General features: G+C 40.8%; 1 protein-coding gene across 1 annotated transcript in view; it reads right to left on the reverse strand.

Moving 5' to 3' along the window:
- Positions 1–217: 217 nt before the first annotated feature.
- LPAR3 (lysophosphatidic acid receptor 3) overlaps positions 218–19637 on the reverse strand; it is a 69419-nt gene continuing 49999 nt past the window's right edge. The window contains exon 3 of the mRNA XM_058538403.1: positions 218–604. Coding sequence (XP_058394386.1) covers positions 276–604 — 329 coding nt within the window. The 3' untranslated portion in view covers positions 218–275. The remainder of the gene's footprint in view (positions 605–19637) is intronic.

Here is a 19637-nt window from a genome sequence, read left to right on the forward strand (position 1 = left end):
GAATGCACGGCCAGGTGGGCAGTGCTCCCAGCCGTTCACGGGACATCAGGCGGGAATGCACTGTGCCATCCGCCCTCTTTCTGTGCATTTTCTCTAAATTTGTTGTGTCCTCTCTTTACTGCCCGTGCTTTTAAACTATGTAAAACAATTTTAAAAAATCTACCAACGATTAATTCAGACCTCAAATAACACTGTGTGTGAGCTCTATTCTTAACTATTCTTAACAGCTCTTTTGCCGCAGGCGGCCCGCGAGGGCGGAGGAGGGCATCCGCATCTTAGGAACTGCTCTTGGGGCAGACGGTGCCCTGGCTGATACTGTCTTCCATGTACTGGCTGCCCGTGTCGCTCCTGCTGAGGACCGTGGAGGGGATGCCCGAGGGCCGCCTCTCCGGGTTCTTCTCCTGAGAGAAGCAGCAGATCATCTTCTTCATGGTGCTGTACATGTCCTCATCCTTGTAGGAGTAGATGATGGGGTTCATCACGGAGTTGAGCAGTGCCAGCAGCAGGAACCACCTTTTCACGTGCTGCACGCCGCACTGCCTGCAGTTCAGGCCGTCGAGCAGCAGAACCACCAGGCCGGGGGTCCAGCACACCACGAAAGCCCCTGGAGGGAGAGACAAGGAAGCAACAGGCGCTCAGACCTCAGGCTGCTTACATAGGTTTCTTCTCGTCCCGCCTTCTGTCAGTGGCATCAAGGGACCTTAAGGATTTGTTTTGACAACTGCAAAGCAAACTTCCACCCTTCCTCTGAGCATTTGAGACCTAGGCTTGTTAGAGGCCAACAGCTGAGAACCTCTTTGACTATTAACCACATTCTATTTCACCTTCTTATCTGTTTACCCAGGGCTGTAATTAGGGGCTTACATTTACCTCCTGCTTACTAAGCACTACATAGACCTTATCTCTTCTAGTTCTCTGACCCACACCAGCAGTCTGTTGTAGTCATTATCCACATTTGGCAGATGAGAAAACCAAGGCCCAATTCCAGGGGTGTATATGGGGAGGCCCCACACACTTAACCCTACACTCCGCTGTTCTCTAAATCAGATTTTCTCTATGCTTTCCTGAAAATAAGACACATTACATCTGTGCCATTCTCCTAGTCTTTTTACTAAGTCACCTGCTCAAAAATTTTATTCTGCATAGATCCATGTTGATGCTTATAGTAAGCACTATATTCTTTTTGACATATTCATAGGCCATCTGCTCTAGATTGAATTTTTTTTTGTCAGAAATAAATCTTTCTCCTTCATGATGAGATAGCGATGTGCTTTTTAAGCACATTTATTTATTTAGCACAATTTTAGCATCAATTACACATGAAGGGTAGTCTCTTCTGAGTGTCTAGCCATCCGATCATACTTAGCTTACCTCCAAACTTTCTGACGTGTTTTTCCTAAAATATGAGGCATAGCTTCAATAGTCTCCCACTTAGTCATCATAACGTCAGACAACTGTGACAGCTAACATTTATATGGTACTTACAATGAGCCAAGCACTGGTGTAAATGCTTTCTTCCTTTATTAACTCACAGAACCACACTATGAAGTAGACATCATTATCATCCCCAGGAATCTGATGCACAAGAGAAGTAACTTGCTCACGATCAAATAGCTTGTAAGGACATCTCATTTGAACCTAGTCCTTCTCCATAGGCTGTGCTCTTGGCGACTATGTGACCTGTCTCCATACCGTGGTTTCTTTCTCCAAAGTCCTTCTCATTTCTAAATGTCCTTGCTTATCCATTCAATAAATATTCATCGTGAGCTTACAATGTGCCAGGAGCTGTACTAGACAGTGAACAAGGCGAAGAACATTCACTCTGGGAGCTAAAATGCTAATGGGAGACAGAATAAACAAGCAATCTGTAAACCACATCACCAACTAGTTACTCTTGCTGGTTAGGATTAGTCCTACACAATATTCCTCTTGTTGCTTATCTTCTTATTGAGAGAGATAATAAGCAAGTCAAGAACTATAAAGAGGCAATGTGAGGCCATGACACGCCATGAGCTTGGGGTCAAATAGGTATGCCCAGATCCTCACCTTATGAGCTACAGGAATGAGACAAATCACTCCTCTGAGCCTTCATTCCCTCATTTATAAAATAAGGATAATAATCTCGACTGTGCAGGGTGGCGAGGGTCAGAAGTAATGGAAAGTGGTGCCCAACACTGAGTTGGGTTCACGAAGCAGAGGCTACCATGAGATGCTTTGTCAAAGACCTCTGCCAAAATTAGATGTCCAGGAGATAACAGCAGGGTTTAATTCCCCATTTCACAATTACAGCTCACCAGTGGCTCCCTTTTTACTTCATCCTGTATTATTTCTGGTCTGGCTGACATATGTGAATACAGAACTGGACTTGGAGATAAGGGATCAGAGATTCGAGTCCTCACTCCTCACCTCTGGGAGACCCATGTCATCAGTCAGGGGTTTGGCTTCCTAAGCTATAAATTGAGGACTTTGGGCAAGTTCTGGGTTTTTCAAACTGTGGGCCAGGACCCCTGAGTGGATATGCAATCAATTTAATGGGTTTGGACAAGTTTTGTTTTGTTTTTTAACGAAAGAATGGAATGGAATAGCTCAGAGGATACGACACAGATTAAGGGAAGTATTGTTTCATGAAACTTTTGTTTCAGTTTTATAGACTATACTTATGTGTGTATTGGTTATGAAGTAAAATATTATTTCTTACTGCTGGGTTTAGTCAAAATGTTTGAAAAACACTAGTTGAGATCATCTTTAAAACCCCATCCAGCTCCAATGGTCTGTATTTCCCATAACAGTAACACTTTTGTTCTGTCTGCTGTTCCCAAGAGAGCATTACTCTGTTGTCAAGAGGGAAGAACCAAACAAAGCAGACATCAAAAGCTGTAGCTACCACCTTTGATGTGAAGAGTCCCTTCTGTGTGAAATTGCATAATTCCAAAGAAATCCCGATGAGAGTCTTCCAAGGTCCTTGTGTTAACGGAAGGAGGGAAAAATATCGATTAACTTTATTCTTTGTTAAATACTCGTGTCAAGGGCCGGCCCCATGGCTTAGCGGTTGGGTACACGTGCTCCGCTGCTGGTGGCCCGGTTTCGGATCCCGGGCGCGCACCGACGCACCGCTTCTCCGGCCATGCTGAGGCCGCGTCCCACATACAGCAACTAGAAGGATGTGCAGCTATGACATACAACAATCTACTGGGGCTTTGGGGGGAAAATAAATAAATAAATAAAATCTTTAAAAAAAAAATACTCATGTCAAAATTTAATAGAGTATATAACTTCCAAACCAATGGAAGGGGAAGAACGGAACTAAAGGGAAGAAAAAAAGATCTCAATATAAGAAAAGGAGGGAAAAGTGAAACATAGAAAAGTTGGTAGAGAACAAAATAAGATCCTGGAAATTAATCCAAATATTCCAATAATCAAACTCAGTGTTGATTGTGGTACAGTTTACAAAGAACAGGTGAATCTAAACAATCTGATGTCTAACACTACATCCATATGTGGTACAACCATGAGGAAAAGCAAGATGATTAACATAAAATTTATGACATGGTTATTTCTACAGGAGAGAGAGGGCCCCTGGGGTAGGGCACATCGGAGGTTCTAGAGATACTGGTAATGTTCTATTAAATTGAGTGGCAAGTACACAGGTATTTTTTAAAATTTTTTACTCTTCTAAGTGTTATTCTTTAAACTGTCCACATATCTTATATAATTTTGTTTGAATGATATATTTCATACACACATACACATGTCAAAAAAGGATAAAAGTAAATTGCCAATATCTTTTCCTAAAAACTGTTTTTATAATGGGATTTTTTTAAATCATAAAAGCTTTTTTCCTCCACCACGAAACTCTGGTTTGGATTAGTCAGGGGACCTAAACACTCTAAATAAATCTCCAAATTGATGCCCTGTTTGTCATAATGTGGTAATTCATATATGTTTTCTCTTTGCATTGAATTACGTAAAATAATTCACTCAATCAACACTTGACAAACTTTTCATTGAACAATGCTTACAAGCCAGGTGCTGTTCTAAGCATTTTATATGAATTAACTATTTAATCTTCATAGCAACACTTGGAAAGTAGGTATTAATACTACCCTATACTACCCTCATTTTAAAGCTGAGGAAACTGAAGCACAGGGAAGTTAGGTAATACACTCAAAGCCACACAGCTGATAAGCGGAAGAGCCGGGATCTGAACCCACACAGCCGGGCACCAGAGCCTGGGCTCCTGTCCACAAGCTAGGCTGTTCAGCAGTGGGTCACAAAGGATCTTATTACTAAAGTGAGTGATGAGGAGATGCAGAGCGTACTTTTCTGGCCTTTAAAGTTCAATTCATAGACTGTCACATCTGCCTGTGAAGCAGCATATATCACAATTAAATCATTCTTTGGTTTGCTGCCAGAAAGATTTCCTGGCCAAGGAAGAAAGGCAGGAAAAGAAAGGAAGGGGAGGGGAGGGGAGAGGAGGGGAGGTGAGGGGAGGAGAGGGAAAGAAGGGAGGGAGGGAGAGAGGATGGAAGGAAGGAAGGATGAAAGGAAGGGAGGGAGGGAGGGAGGGAGGAAGGAAGGAAAGAAGGAAGGAAGGAAGGAAAGGGAAGAGAAGGAAGGAAGGGAGACAGAATTCCAACAAAAATATAGGCTGGCCGTGGGAGTAAGAAGAGAGACAAAAATCCGCTGATCTTTTCTTTATACTGTTTCCAAGAACAACAAAGGCAAGCCTTCTTTGACAGCACAGCCCAAACACACCATGCTCTCAACTAGAGAAGGAGTGTTCGGTGGTGGTGTCTGAGGTGGTGATTACACCCCGGGCAGTAACCCTGGGAAACACGCTGCTCCGTGACTCCTCTACCCGGCGGCCAAGCTCTCCCTCCAAACACATCTCAGAGTAGACGCACAGTTTATCTAACAGTTCATTCTTTGGGGGTTTTTGCTGTATGTCAGCAGCTAGATATGAGGCCCCCAAAAAATTTAAAAGGAGAATGGGTCAGGAATGGTTTTGGCCTTGGGAATCTGTAAACTTGGAGAATTCCTGGAGAATGTGGGAGATGTCAGAAACATACAAATGGGCAACTGGCCTATTTCTTAAAAGAGGGACAGATAATGGATCCTGGGAAATACACACCAGTCAGTTCTCCATCAATTTCCAACACATTTTAGAAGAAAAAACTAATACAAATGTTTTTTGAGTATTTAGACTCAATGCTCAGAGCATGACAGCTGGGAACAAGCAAAGTTTTCAAAGAGGTCATGCCAAGCCCTAATCATTTTTTTTTAAATTAGGCATTAACAAATAGAAGTGGGTCCAAGGTGTCTATCTGGGAACCAGCAGAAGAAATCAAGTATGTTTTTCTTAGAGTTAAGAAAAAGCACAGGAAAGACACAATGTGTTAACTGTCTCCAAAAACCTGAAGGGCCACCACATAGAGGAAGCACAGACTTATCCTGGGCCATTCCAGAAGGTCACCCTGAAACAAATGGAGAGGTCCAAGTGGCAGAATTTGGCTGTAAGAGTTCTTTTTAAGTAAAGGAAGCTATTTAGGAGGGGAATTGGTTGTTCAGCAGGCAAAGAGCCTCCCCTGGCCAGAGTATTTCCTTTGTCTGGATCATCCTGAGATGTACAAAGGTAAGGTATTTTTCCTAAATAAGAAATAAAGTTAAGTGGCCTCTGAACTCTTTTCCAAATAGAAAGTTGCTAAATTCTACAACACTATGAGTTTCAACTCCCCATAAATTTCACACAAATTGAACTTGTTTGTTTCCCAGACACGATTATAAGACACTATGGCTAAAAGCTGATTTGGATGACTTCTCTGAGCTAGCAGTTCCCAAACCTGGCTGGCCATCCGAATTACCAGGGGATCTTTTTAATAATGCAGATTCCCTGGTCCCACATAGACTCAAGAGTCAGAATCTCTGGGGTTGGACATGGAAATCTGTCAGACTAAAAAGTTCTTTGGGTGATTATGGTGCATGGCCAGTTTTGTAAACCATTTCTCTATGCTGACCCGAAATAGTTTAATCATGCTGACCCTATCAGCAAAATTGCAGACTCTGGATAGATTTACTGAAAAGTCATGGAAAAGAGAGAGGAGGCAGAATTCTTTAAAATAAGAAAATAAGCATCTTTAGCGATAAATACCTTCAGCTTCCATTTGGAAAAACGTTTGAGCTCATGATAAGCAAAAACAAATGGACAAACACAAGCAGCAAAACTAGTCGCCAGGCAAGGCACACACAGTCCTCCTTGGACCTTTGTTGGCTCTCTGGTTCGCCCTGCCAGGAACGCCTCCCCACCTCCTAATCTAAGGTCTACTTTTCTTTCTAAGCTTAGCTCCCATTCCGCCTCCTCCACTGGACCTCTCCCATCTGTCCAACCCACGGCGACCGTCCCCTCTTCTCAAGTCCCGTGGCACTTTCCACCTACAACATCCACGTGGCACTGGGCACATTACCTGCTTGAGTCCACTTACCATTTCCCGAGAGCTCTGGGCCAGGCAGTGTGTTCAGGGGACCGTCATTTAAAACTCACATGCCCATGAGGTTGCTACTCTTGTTATTATCCCAATCTTACATATGACGAATTTGAAGTTTAGAGTAGCTCAAGAGTTTGTCCTAGGGCCAGTGGCCAACAAAGAGAAGAGCCATAATTTGAACCCAGGCATGACTCCCCCATGCAATCTCTTGAGCACCGTGCTATACTGGAGGGAGTGTTTAATACACATGTCCTGTCTTTTAGGCCCATTGATAAGCTCCCTAAGCATGCCGGCTGTGCCTCATACCTGTTTGTATGCTAAGAACTAAGCATGGAGCCCCACACTCAGCGGCAGAGGAGATGCATCAGTTGAATGTGACTGAAGTTTATTAACAGCCCACACAGGGCAAGGTACTGCATGAGCTGTGGCACCTGCTGATGGGAACAGTTACAATCCTGCCCTTCAGGCACTGACAGGCAGAGAACCTGGACGTGATGAATCTAACTCTGGTCAAGGAAGGTCTCAGGTGAAATGGCACTCAGTCCAGCTGAGTGTTGAAGGTCAAAAATGACTGTGCAGAGGTGAGAAACAGCACGATGCATTTGGGGACTTCCAAATAGTTCAGGATGGTTTTAACCCAGGTAGGTAATTGAGGAAGTAAGAAGAAGTCCAAGAGATGAACATGGGTCAGACCTTGAAGGACTCTGTGGACATACTCAGGAGTTTGGATTTATTGTATAGATCAGACCCTATAAGTCTTTTTCAACCAGAAGTTTACCAAGAGAATTAAGACAGAATGCCCTCAGGCATCCATTGTATATAATTTCTCTCCCAAGCATCTAGGATGGTGTGAGTCATATACCATCTTTGGGAGGATTAAGAAAATATTTCTATGTTCCAAAGTTCATAAAGGAATCCCACTGAGAAAGCCCAGATCAGAGGTTTTTCAGACTCTGTTGCAACTCATTAGTGGGTTGTAAAACCAATTTAGTGGACTGCAACCAGCAATTTTCTAAAAAATGAAATAGAACAGAACAGAAAACATCAGACAGTATCAAGTATAGTAAGGGTATGTTTCATGAAACTTGCTTCAGTTACACACAAAAATATACATGCGTACTGGGCCATGATACAGAATGTACACTATTCCTTACAGTGGGTCTCAATTAAAAAAAAAAAGTTTGAAATCCACTTCTATAGATAAGTGGTTTTTTAAATCACCTTTTTGAAAAGTAGAGGAACATTTCCCAAAGGAAATCTCTTGTCAAACCTCACAATCAAAGCTGCTCTGACTAAAGAAAGAGATGGGCTGGGGGATCCTGTTATAGCAGAATTTACTCTTATCTTCATACTACAACCCCCTACCTCCATACACATACACACACCAAGGAACACTTGGGAACCCTACTGACCACACTTTGAAAACTACTGCTACAGAACGGTAGTTCTTTGAAGATTTTTAATCAGGGGCATGGATAAGTCTTATATTTTAGAGCGAAGCTTTGAGTGCTCAGGGTGGACTAGAGATGTGAAGCTCGAAGTCTGCTCCCACCTACGTAAGAATAACCTGTGTTGACTAAAAATTCAGATTCCTGGGCCGCACCCAGATCTACCAAATGAGAGATTGCTGGGGATATGATCTGGGCATCTCCAGGTTTAACCAGCTCCCTGGGGAATGCTTTAGTATAGTAAAGCGTGAGAAGTACTGGCTTAGGCAGGGAGACTCACTTGAAGACTGGCTAAAATTTAGGTGGAAATTATAAGGATTTGGAAAAGCAGTGGAGTTGGAGAGAAGTAGATGGGTTAGAGAGGTGGTAAGGAGGAAAAACTATAAGACTTGATGAAGAATTAGGTCTAGGAAGTGAGGGAGAGGCAAGAATTCAGGGTGACTGGTAGCATGTGATTCTGATCACCAAGTAGGGGAGACAGAGAAGGAATAGGGTTAGGAGGAGGAGACAGTGGTTCAGTTTTATGCATCATGTACTTGGAGTATCTGTGGCTCCTCCAGGCAGAGATGTGTAGACGGTAGCCAGAAATGGGGGTCAGAACTCTGAGAGCTCCAAACTGAAATATTGACTTGGGAGTCATCAGCATTAAGTGAAGCCATATGTCTTTCCATTAATAAATATTTACTAAGCAATCACCCATCATGTGCCAGCTACTAAGAGTGAACATCTTCATGATGATTACATTTGGAAAACAATTCTAATTTCCTTCTATTGCCAAGTGACAGGTCAGTTATATTGATAAGAAGCAATTATTTTGTATTTTAATGATGTTCTATGTTCTTTCACTACCTGTTTAAGAGACTCACTAATAGTCCAATTAGACTACAAATGAGTTTTCCTCTAGTAATTAAATAAACTAGCTTCAGTGCTATACTCAAAAACCGGTATCATGAGTTCAATGCTAATTTTTAAAGTATAGTAAATCACATACTAGAATATTCAATTACAGTACTGAAATGATATGTAATGACTGCAATTTAAGGTAATCAGAAACATCAAATTAAAGAATGTCTAACACTTTGGAAGATACAATTACAAATGAAAATATTTGTGACAAGCAAAATAAAAGATCTTTCCAAGACCCTAGTCAATATTATGTTTAGATAATCTATAACAGCCCTCCCTCCTTATTTAGAAGTTTTCAAAATATCTCAAACAATACTCTGGTTAATACCTCATCTCCACATTATAGGAAATAAAAAAGAACACCAGCCCATCCGGGAGAAGGGAGAAGGGCCCCTCACTGGAATGTATTTAAGATAGCTCAGCATTCTTGGAGTTTTGGTAACAGACAGGATGTGTAGCGACTGCGACTTCAAGTGGCTTGAAATCTGTTCTTACACTTTTCTATTCCATCTAGTTAGACTTGTAGCCACATTTTCATCTGTTTTAAAATTCACACATGCAATTAAAAAAAAAATCTTGACATCTGAGTAGCACACAAATAAAACATCTCTAACAATGAAAGCAATCCCTCACACGGAATAGGCTCACTTTGGCACATGGACTACTCATTTCACCAAACAGGAGGATATATTTTAAATATGTTCACTCTGTTATTCTTTGTTTTTAGTCCAGGAAAAAGCAGCAGGGTGCAAGCAATAATGCTAACCTCGTAAGCCACAAGGCTGTCTGATTTACTAAAATAGAAAATTACAACTCTACATAAAAATCAGGTTGTGAACCTCATCTTATGGAAGTTCTCTTTTTATTTGAAAAGAAATTTTTAAAAGTTAAATTTTAAAGTAAACAGCTATTCTTGGTTAGAAGCATTATAATGTGTAAGTTACACATTAGTAGAATATTTAAGTGAAAATGCTCTTATGATAAACAATTTGTTCAATAATTTAAATAGAATGCCTCCAGATGTGGTTTGTATTCAAATTCATACACATTTACCCACAGGGTTTTAGAAGCCCAATAATCCAGAAAATAGATTGTCACGTATGTGAAAGGAATGAAAATATATATCTTTAGTAAACCTGATTTATTTTTACTGCAGAAAACAAGAAAACACTTAAGACACTTCAAATAGATGATGAGCAGTTAAACATTCCACAAATGATTCATTTAACACTATTGTTACTACCGTCGAATCTTTTGACTCTAACAACTGGTTTTAGACACTTGTTTCAAATTTGTGGCCAGCTTTGGAAAATTGAAAATCTTGGTGCCAAGGGGTTATGAGATAAAATTTAAAGCAGAAGAATACCGGCTAGAACCACAGCCTAGACCTAATTATAGTGTTGAACTCTGGGCAACAGCTGGAAATCATAAACTGCATCAGTAAGAAAACACCATCTCCACCTCCAGATTCCTCTTTAAGCATCGTGTGCATGGACCAACAATACCTCAGTAACTCACTATTACATCAAGGGCTCCCTAGCATCTAAGAAAAGGTGTGAGGTCAGCTGTGTGTATTGGCAGAGTAGCAGCTCTTTGCCGGGTATAATCTTAAAGACTGACAGATCCCAACTAGCCTGCCCAAGAATCTGAAATTCTTCCTGCGGGAGTCACTCCTTTGAATTAGGAGCTCCTTTGTTGCACCTTACCTAGACACGTAAACATATTAAGCTGTAGGCATGTAATATTTTTATCACATAAACTGCCATTAGCACAGAGCAGGTCTTGGGGCAATGTAAAAGGGATATCTTTGATGGGGTTGAAAAATTTGAAAAGGATTACAGCATGAGACACTGCGCAGAAAAGTTGACCTGAACAGGAGACAAGACTCTGGACACCCAGAGGCACAAAATACCATTCTGAGCTCAGAAGAAGGGAAGAGGAAGTAGTAGGAGCTAGGGGACTTGACTTAGAGAGAATTGGGCCTGGAAGAGTGATAGCATGGTATAGCTCAGAAACTACAAGGTCCTGATATAAGGGATACCACTTTTTATTCTACACCCAGGCCACCATCATTAATCCACCACACTATGTGCTTCTGAGCCCAGATGTGGTCTAGAATCCTTCACAGCACAGTGCTCCAAGCAGCCTCAGAAATCAGTTGGAATTTGCCCTTGAGATGAAACCCACTTACCATCCCTATTCCAGTAAAAAGAGCAAAGGCTTGAGATAAAGCAGACCCTGGGTTGAAATCTTGGTTTATAATCCGAGGCAAACCTTACTGGGCCCTCCTCCATTTTCTTAGCTATGGAATGAGCATAATGATACCAACCTGACAGGATTTTTGTGAGAATTTAATGAGATAATGTGTGGAGAGTGACCAACACAGAAAACTCTTAGAAAATGTTCGTTCTGACTGCCCAGAGATTTTTGGTTACTTCCCCTGCCGCGCTTATTATGCAATTTATAAACACATCTGGTAGAGTGTTTCAGTTGCTGTTGTGTGCCCACAAGTGCGTGCACTCACACACACACACACACAGTTTATTACACTCTATCCTATTTCTGTATGCATTTGGCTGCCCCGCTAGACTGACATCCTCAGGGGAGATTCCTTTTGTATCTTATTCAACTTGGGATAGCCAGAGCTTAGCCAAGCATCATACATATCGTAGGTACTTAATAAAAGTTTGGTGAATGAAGGAGTAAGGGATCTTGATTCGAATCCAGACCCTGGACCGGAGTATGCTTTTTAAAAGGCCATTCTATTTCTCTCCTCCCAGATTCTTCATCTGTACATGAAGGGGGTTGGACTAGAATGACCCGTAATGTTCCTTCTGGCTCTCACATTTGAGGAGTCTGGTTTCACTCATAGCTTCCTTCAGGGCCAACATATAGTCCAAGTAACTGAGCAGAAAGGCAAAAATGCATGCTCTGTATGGTGCAAGTGAGAGAGAGAATTTTGTGGTAAATTTAAGATGCATGTCACATGATTCCAGCAGAAACTGGTGCCTCGATGGGGCACCCAGAATGCTCTCAGATATTCAATATTTATTCATCAATACACAGTGAGCATTTGTTAAGTGTCAGGCATTGTGCTAATCACTGGGAACAGCAAGAAAAAGGAGGCAGAAGAGTAAATGATGACCGTGTAGGGTGTATGCAAGACACTGTAAGGGCACACTGCCTAATGGTCTCCATGAGAGTTGGAACTACTGTCCTCTTCAGGGTCACCATGCATTGAGTTTTTAAAGGGCTAGAAATGTTAAGAATACCTAAAGCGATGTAGCTATTATTACATTGTTTTCAATATAAACAATGTTTTTGAAGTATTAAAAACAATAACTGTTAAAACAATATTGAAATAATTGAAAATAATAATATTGATTTAAAATAATAGTACTGAAAATAATAATAATATTCATTATTGAAAAGAATAATATTGATATAGATGTCCATAATATATTGTTGAATTTACAAAAAAAAAACCAGGTTATAAAACATCATGAATAGTATGATTCCATTCTGATTAAAAAGAATAAATTAAGCATGCATGTGTGTGTATACGTGTGCACTTAGAAAAGATCACAAAATATACATGCAAATATCCTAGCAGATATAATCTCTAGGGAGCATGATCCAAGTACTTTTTACCTTCTTCCTTACATCTTTCATTTTTGTCCTAATTTTTTGCCATGAGCATGTCTTTTTTTTTTTTTTTTAAATAATAAGCTCTCACTAAAGCTATTTCTGTTTCTATTTTGGGAACAAATATATTTGCATGTACTAGATTTCCACTGCAAGAAATTCTATAAGATTGATCCCACATAGCTGAGAAATGAGAAGGTCGATATTGCCTCTCCCAATGAATCTCTTAATGGTAGTTTCACTCCATTTCACCAACAGGTAGTTTACTAAATAGGAAAATGCACAGCAGGAGTATGAGCAAGTCACTAAATGGTAAAACCATGTCATAACCCTTGAAGTGGAACCAATAAAAATCAATTGTGTAAAATGTGAGGTTTGCTATTGCAGTAGTGATTAAAAAAAACATTTTCCATTAGTTTTACATTAGTCACAAAAAGTAAAGAAAGGGAGGCATACCGTACTGTACACTGAGCTAAAAGGTCCCAAATGATTACTTCCCCCTCCCCCCAGGAGCATAACTATGGCTGGTTCCCATTTGAAAACAGAGGCTAGGGGAGCTGGAAGCCACCACAGATTGCGTGTTATGGTGACGGGGCTTGCTAGATTCCCTCACTTATCTATTATCAGAGAATGAGGGTCCACAGAAGTCCATCTTCCAGATAACTAAAGCTTAAAAACCATTTAAATGGAAACCTATCTTCCTTTCCTCATGAAGCAGAGCCTACTAATCACAAATCTGCCTTTTCTTGATAACTGTGTCACCCTCAGAGTGGGCGATATCACTGGACAGCTGCCCTTCCCTTGTCCCCTCGTGGTGGAGGCCATCAGCTATCCATAGCCAGCAGTCCCTGTGCCTTTGACAAGCCTTCCTGCCCTTCAGTTCGCTGCTTCTAATGTACTGTGGGCTTAGAAAGCAAATAACCACGTTTGGTAAGAATGTCAGTTGAATCAAGCCAATAGCGCTCTGAAAAATGACATGAGGAGAAAAGCACGTTAAAAGGCTTTGAGACAACTATTTGTGCTCAGAGGACATTTTCCACCACCGGTGTAGGTGCCAGAAGATTGTTTTATACATTAAATAAATTAAGGGACAACAAGAAAACACAATTCATATCTGTATGAGCTAATTTTAAGAATTCACTCTATTTCATGAAACATGAAAACTAACTCACTACCATTACGTTGAAAAAAAAAAAAACCACGCAAATAAGCAAAAGTGTTTATTAAGCAGGTAGTTTATAGCTCAGTTCCAAAGTTTCATCTGAGATGTGGAAACTGGTACCAGGACACAGGAAAACAGATTCCCTCTTTTTTCCCCACGTCAAGGGCTCACAGTGAAAGCGGGCTAAGCCAGCACTGGCACATACACACAGGTGTGGAGATCATCTGTAGTCAGTACACCCTGCCAATTCTTAAATAACCAGCTTCCCCAATAACTCGTTTTGCATTTTTAATGCTTTCTACTACCAAGAGGGGGAAAAAAAAGAATCCAAGTGAGAAATATGTCTAGTTTTAACTTGGCAGGAGTATGAATCAGAGAACCATTCAAATTCTGTTGAAATATCTTCCACTTGTTACTTCTGATCATTCCAACTTATCCCTAAGCTAGTTGGAATTGGTATTTACCATAATTTGCTTTAAAGAAATGTAATGGAAAGGAATGTAAAGGAAAACCTTCTTTGTTTTCTAAAAATTTTTTTTTTTAGTTAACTTTGTAATATACAAAGCAATGCTAGTAAGAGCACACTGCTCAAATCCCAAGAATATGGCAATAATTACTGATTAACCTTTTAACTAGCAGCATAGTAATGCTGGAGGTGCAAACAGGGACTTGTTTTCTTACTCTCTTTATTCCTCAACTTCTTAGCTGCCCTGCTGCCACTCTCCCCTCATCCATGTCCAATTCATCTCACATGCTCTCCTTTATCCACTTTTCTTCATTTCTCTTTTAGGAATTCTGCTTGTATCCTATTTGTGATAATAATCCCACCTCAGTGATCCCTGTTAACCTAAACAGCACTCGTTTGATTCCATTGTTCAGATCCCGGGTACAAACACTGCTATCCCAGGACTTCATGCATCATCCAACAAAAATTTATTGAGCCCCACGAGGAGCCAACAATAGTGCTAATTACCCAGGACACAGAGGTAAACAAGAGCTCTTTCCCAGTTCCTGACTTCACCAGCTCCTTCTCATAGTTTAGATCTCAACTCCAAGCATGCCCTTTGGAGAGGTCTTTCTTTGTGCCATATAAATTAGCACCCAGCACAGTCATTCCCTAAAATATTATTCTGCTTGGTTTCCTTGTATCACTCTCTGCACTTGTCCTGTTTATTGGTTGATTGATTGATTGATTTACTAATTGCCCATCACCCCAACTGGAAAGTAAACATGAAAGTGGGGACTTGGCCCATTTGATTCACCTACAGACCTTCCATGGATACAGTACTTGCTCATTCTCTTCTGGAGGTTCTGATTCCAGGAGTCTGGAGTGGAGCCCAAGAATCTGAATGTTTAACAAATGCCCCGAGGGATTCTCATGCTCAGGGCTGGATTTTATACAAACCCAGGTCTCAACTCTCATCTGCTGATCCAAAAGTTTGATGACCATATCTGCTTCCAATCCCCTGAAACCCTGAGAGAATGGTTTCTTGGGGATCCTTCTGCTGGAAAGGAAAAGTCTTTAATTCTGATATACTCTGTAGACACATGTGAAGTGAAATTTGGTAATAATGAACGGCATAGGCCTACAGGAACTTATGAAAAACCATTATCAGTCAGGCTAATACTCAAGAAAAAGAAAATTATTGGTAAAGCACAACCTGATTAATAACTTACTATAATAAACTATGCAATCAGAAAAAGAAAAAAATTACTTGGAAACACATTCTTAGTTTGCATTGAGCAAACTTTCAAAGCTTGATAGAAAGAATATGAGAGAATGGGTGGCTTAAGGATATAGTAAGGAGAAAGCAGAAGAAGGCAAAGTAAGGTTGGAGGACATAAATAGAATATGTATAAAAGATAACAATGAAAGGCAAGATGGACACTGCAAGAAGTACAAGGACATACCATTAATGTATCCCAAAAGAACCTGGAATGAGGGAAAAAAGGTTGCTCTTTGAGTTAAGCCCTAAACCAAAGTTGCCCTAAAGAATTACTATAGTCCCTAGACCTGCAACAACTTTACTGAAATCTGACTGAAGGCAATAACATCTCAAGAGAAAGAGTGTCATTGGAGCCAGGGATGTCTAGAAGGACGCTATGCAATTTCCAGGGAAAAAAGTTCTTGGCTAAGGTCAGTCTGTTCTTGTGACTGGGATGTCTCTCTTGTTCTAGTTTTGTGCAAAAGGCAACCTCTGATTGTAACTGGATTTGCCAGGTATTGAGTATCCAAACCTCCTGGTAATTACATTTCCTCAGTTCAAGTAAATACATGGGCATTCTAGTTAATCAGACACACACACGTACACCCCATCCAGAGAGAGGGCAGGCCAAAGGGAGGAAGGAAGGAGGCAAATTAGTTCTGACACCCACGCTTTGTTCCTGTTCTTCCCATTGCCACCTTTACTGCCTGGCGAGCTCCTCCTTATTCTTTGAAGGCCAGCTCATTTGTCACCTCCTTTGCACACCTCTCCCCAGACTCTCCCCCGAGGCCGAGTCAAATGTTCCTCATTCCATGTTTCCATGGCACTCTTCACATACTTATTATCAAATCAGACACCATTAGTGGATTATCCCTCTGTCTAGCTAGCTGGACTGAGAGCACCTGAAGGGCAGAAATGCTGCCATATTCACCTTGGATTCCCAACACCTGATGGGGGCAGGATGCTTAGCAAGGTGCTCCGTTTTCAAGGAAGCAGGAAGGGAAAGCTGGAATGTCACAGACGGGAAACACAGAGGCAACACAATAGACAATTAAACGTGCTCCCTGCTGGGTTTTCACTGAGAATGACTCATTTCAATGTGCTGGTTTCAGACAAAACACTTCTCAAGCAATGGGCCCTGATCACTTTTCTGTGCCATCAAGGTAAGTGCAAGGCTAGCGCACCACAGGAGACCCACCTTATGAATTTGCTCAATAGCCTGTTCCCAAACTTCGCAAGCTGGTTGGCTGGAATTCAAAATATACTTTGTCATGAGCACATCTGACATGAGGCTCTAAGTCACTCCTAAAAGCCTATTTCACCCATATATAGTGGATTACTTTATAAGCAAATCTGGACTTACAGTAATTTGCTTTCAGTGATTTTTTTCTTGGCCAGTTATATCCTATTCACCCTTGCTAATATTTGAAATAACTTCCAACAGTCTCTTCCCAAACTGTGAGCCTCACCTTGCCTGAGGCCCTGCCAGTTCCTACAAATGGCATTAGAGGTGTGTCTCTGTTTCTTCTGGTTACTTCTTCAAGACCCCTCAGTCCTTTCCCAGAACTTCATATACTTCTGTATTTGAAAATAAACTAAACTAAATCTTAAAACATACAATTGCTTACTCTATTTACCCTATATAATACATATACATATACGCACACAATACATGGACACATTAAATACATACACTTGCTTTATGTCATATACAAATATTTAATCCAGAGTTGATAAAATAGAGTATTGGTAAAAATTTCCTTTAGAGAAAGATTGAACATTCCAGGCCTTTCAGTGGGAATATAGTCCCCCCCTTTTTTTTTTGGTGAGGAAGATTGTCCCTGAGCTAACATCTGTGCCAATCTTCCTCTGTTTTGTATATGGGACGCTGCCACAACATGGCTTGATGAGCAGTGTGTAGGCCCACGCCCAGGATCCAAACCCACAAACCCCCGGCTACTGAAGCAAAGCATGCGAACTTAACCACTACGCCACCAGGCCAGTCCCAACACGGTTCCCTTTTAAGACACTGTTTCTACTGAAATTGAGATTGAACTTAATTTCCATCACTTTATCCCAGAAAGCAAGCAGCAAATTGAAATATGAGGACTGCCTGTGCTAACAGTGCTATATTGCCTAACCATCACATTCTCCCATGGGCTAGGATGATCATGGTTCCAATCTGTGTTGCCAATCATAAATATGCACCCTCCTCATCTTAGAACACCAACACAAAATGCTAATGTTCTTTTATTTTCTTGTTTCTTCCCATAATCATCAACACATTTATTAATCTCTATAATAAGTGATGAGAAAACAAGATGGTTTAAGAGATAGTTCCTGCCCTCAAAGTGTTTGCCCTCTAGTAGGGCAAAAAGAACATACACATAAAAATAACTATCATAAGGCAGTAAATGACATGTATCAAATGAATGGAATGGGCGAATATTACAAGAACTCAGAGAAGAAATCTCCACAGATTGAAGTGATTGAAGAAGACCTGATGGAGAAGAAAGGATTTAAGGGGGGTCATGAAGGAAATGCAGGAATTGAATTATTAGGGAGAAAGAACACTCTCAATTTGTCTCCTGATCTGCTGGCCAAACACGTAACATATAAATAAACCAAACTCCTTTGAGATCAGCCATCGTACCTTGGTGCTGCAATAAAACAGAAAGCTGAGACAACGCCCAGTGCACTTCTCACTCAGAGGAACTGTAAACCGTGTTCTCACAGGTACCTGGGAAGCCAAAGACTCCTCCTCTGATTTGGGATGGTTTACTATAATCTAGAACAGAAGAGTCTGAAGTTCTTCTTACAGTCCATGTGTTTCCACATCTGGGTTAATCAAACACATTTAAACCACATTACACCATAGTTTGAAGGAATCCTCTGTTTAAAAGCTACTTTTACTATCCCAGTAATCAAATGAGATTAGTAAGTCAAAATGTGTAAACAACAATAAATAATTTGTAAATTGTTAATCAGTGAAAAAGAAACATCTGAATCACATAAATATAGATGCTGAGGAAGACTGTTCAGAGTTTAAAGGAGTCTGTCTTTGAATTAGAGACTTTCTATTTATGGTCCAGGATGTGGGACAAATCAAACCCCCTAAGTTCAAAAAAGGGCACACAAAAGAGTCTGGGCTACTGTCTCCCTCCAACTGTGAACTAAAGACATCATGACACTCAAGTAACAAAAAGCTCATCTTCTTACTCCCTAGCCCCTCACCCCATAGGAAAAATATTAAACCCTTCCTCTTTCAAGATATTGTATACCTTTTTATTTTCCTGAAGCAAATGTGTTTATCATTGTGTACAATGACTAACTTGGTATTTTTACCAAATGATATACATACACTGAAGGATTTACCAGTTAGGTAAACTTGGGTAATTTACTTGAACCCTTGAAGCTTTGTTTCCTCATCTGTAAAACAGTCAATAAAATCCACCTCATGGGATTGGTGAGGTCCGAGTGAGAGAACAGACATAGGGCCCTTCGGGGCAGTGTTTAGCACTGGGTCATCATCATCATCATCATGATCTCTTATCATTATTTCAGGAAAAGAATATTTGGACCTGATTTTTGGAAACCTACAAGGGCCTTGGTCAGAAGGGCAATATGGCATAGCGTTTTCACGCCTTGGTCTCTGGAGCTGGACTGCTGGGTTCAAATCCCAGATCAACCACTTGCTTTAGGGTACCCTTGGGCAATTTTCATTTAACCTATTTAACCCACTTGTATTTCAGTTACCTTATCTGTAACATGGAGATAATAAGAATACCCACTTCCTGGGGTTGCCGTAAGGGCTAAACGATAGATTATACATGAGGTATCTAGATCAGTGCTTGGCACAGAGGAAGGCCTGATGTGTTCGCCATTCAGTGTTAGTTGCCAACCGTGCTCTCCAGGTTTAAAAATCGTCAGAATCAAATTCGAGAGTCTGGGAAGGATTCGAAAAATATTAAGAAACTAGAGTTATCTGAGATGCAGAAAACAGCCATTGTCTTCCAAGTAATCCCAGAGGGATAATGACTTTTCAAAATAAATTTAGTCTTTAAGAACATAGCTGTACAGAAGGAACCAACTAAAAAAGACCTGAGTGGCAGAAGCAGTAGGCTGAGCCCTGTCCATTCAGCACATCCCTAGTACACCACAAGCAATGCTGCAAATATTTTTTATTTTCATGCCCATTTTCTCTACTAGACCATATGTACCTGAAGGACTAGGACTATATACGGCTGTTTTACTTTTGCATTCCCAGTTCCTAGCATAGCATCTGACA

Source organism: Diceros bicornis, chromosome 4, assembly GCF_020826845.1.
Source record: "Diceros bicornis minor isolate mBicDic1 chromosome 4, mDicBic1.mat.cur, whole genome shotgun sequence".
NCBI classification, from domain to species: Eukaryota; Metazoa; Chordata; class Mammalia; order Perissodactyla; family Rhinocerotidae; genus Diceros; species Diceros bicornis.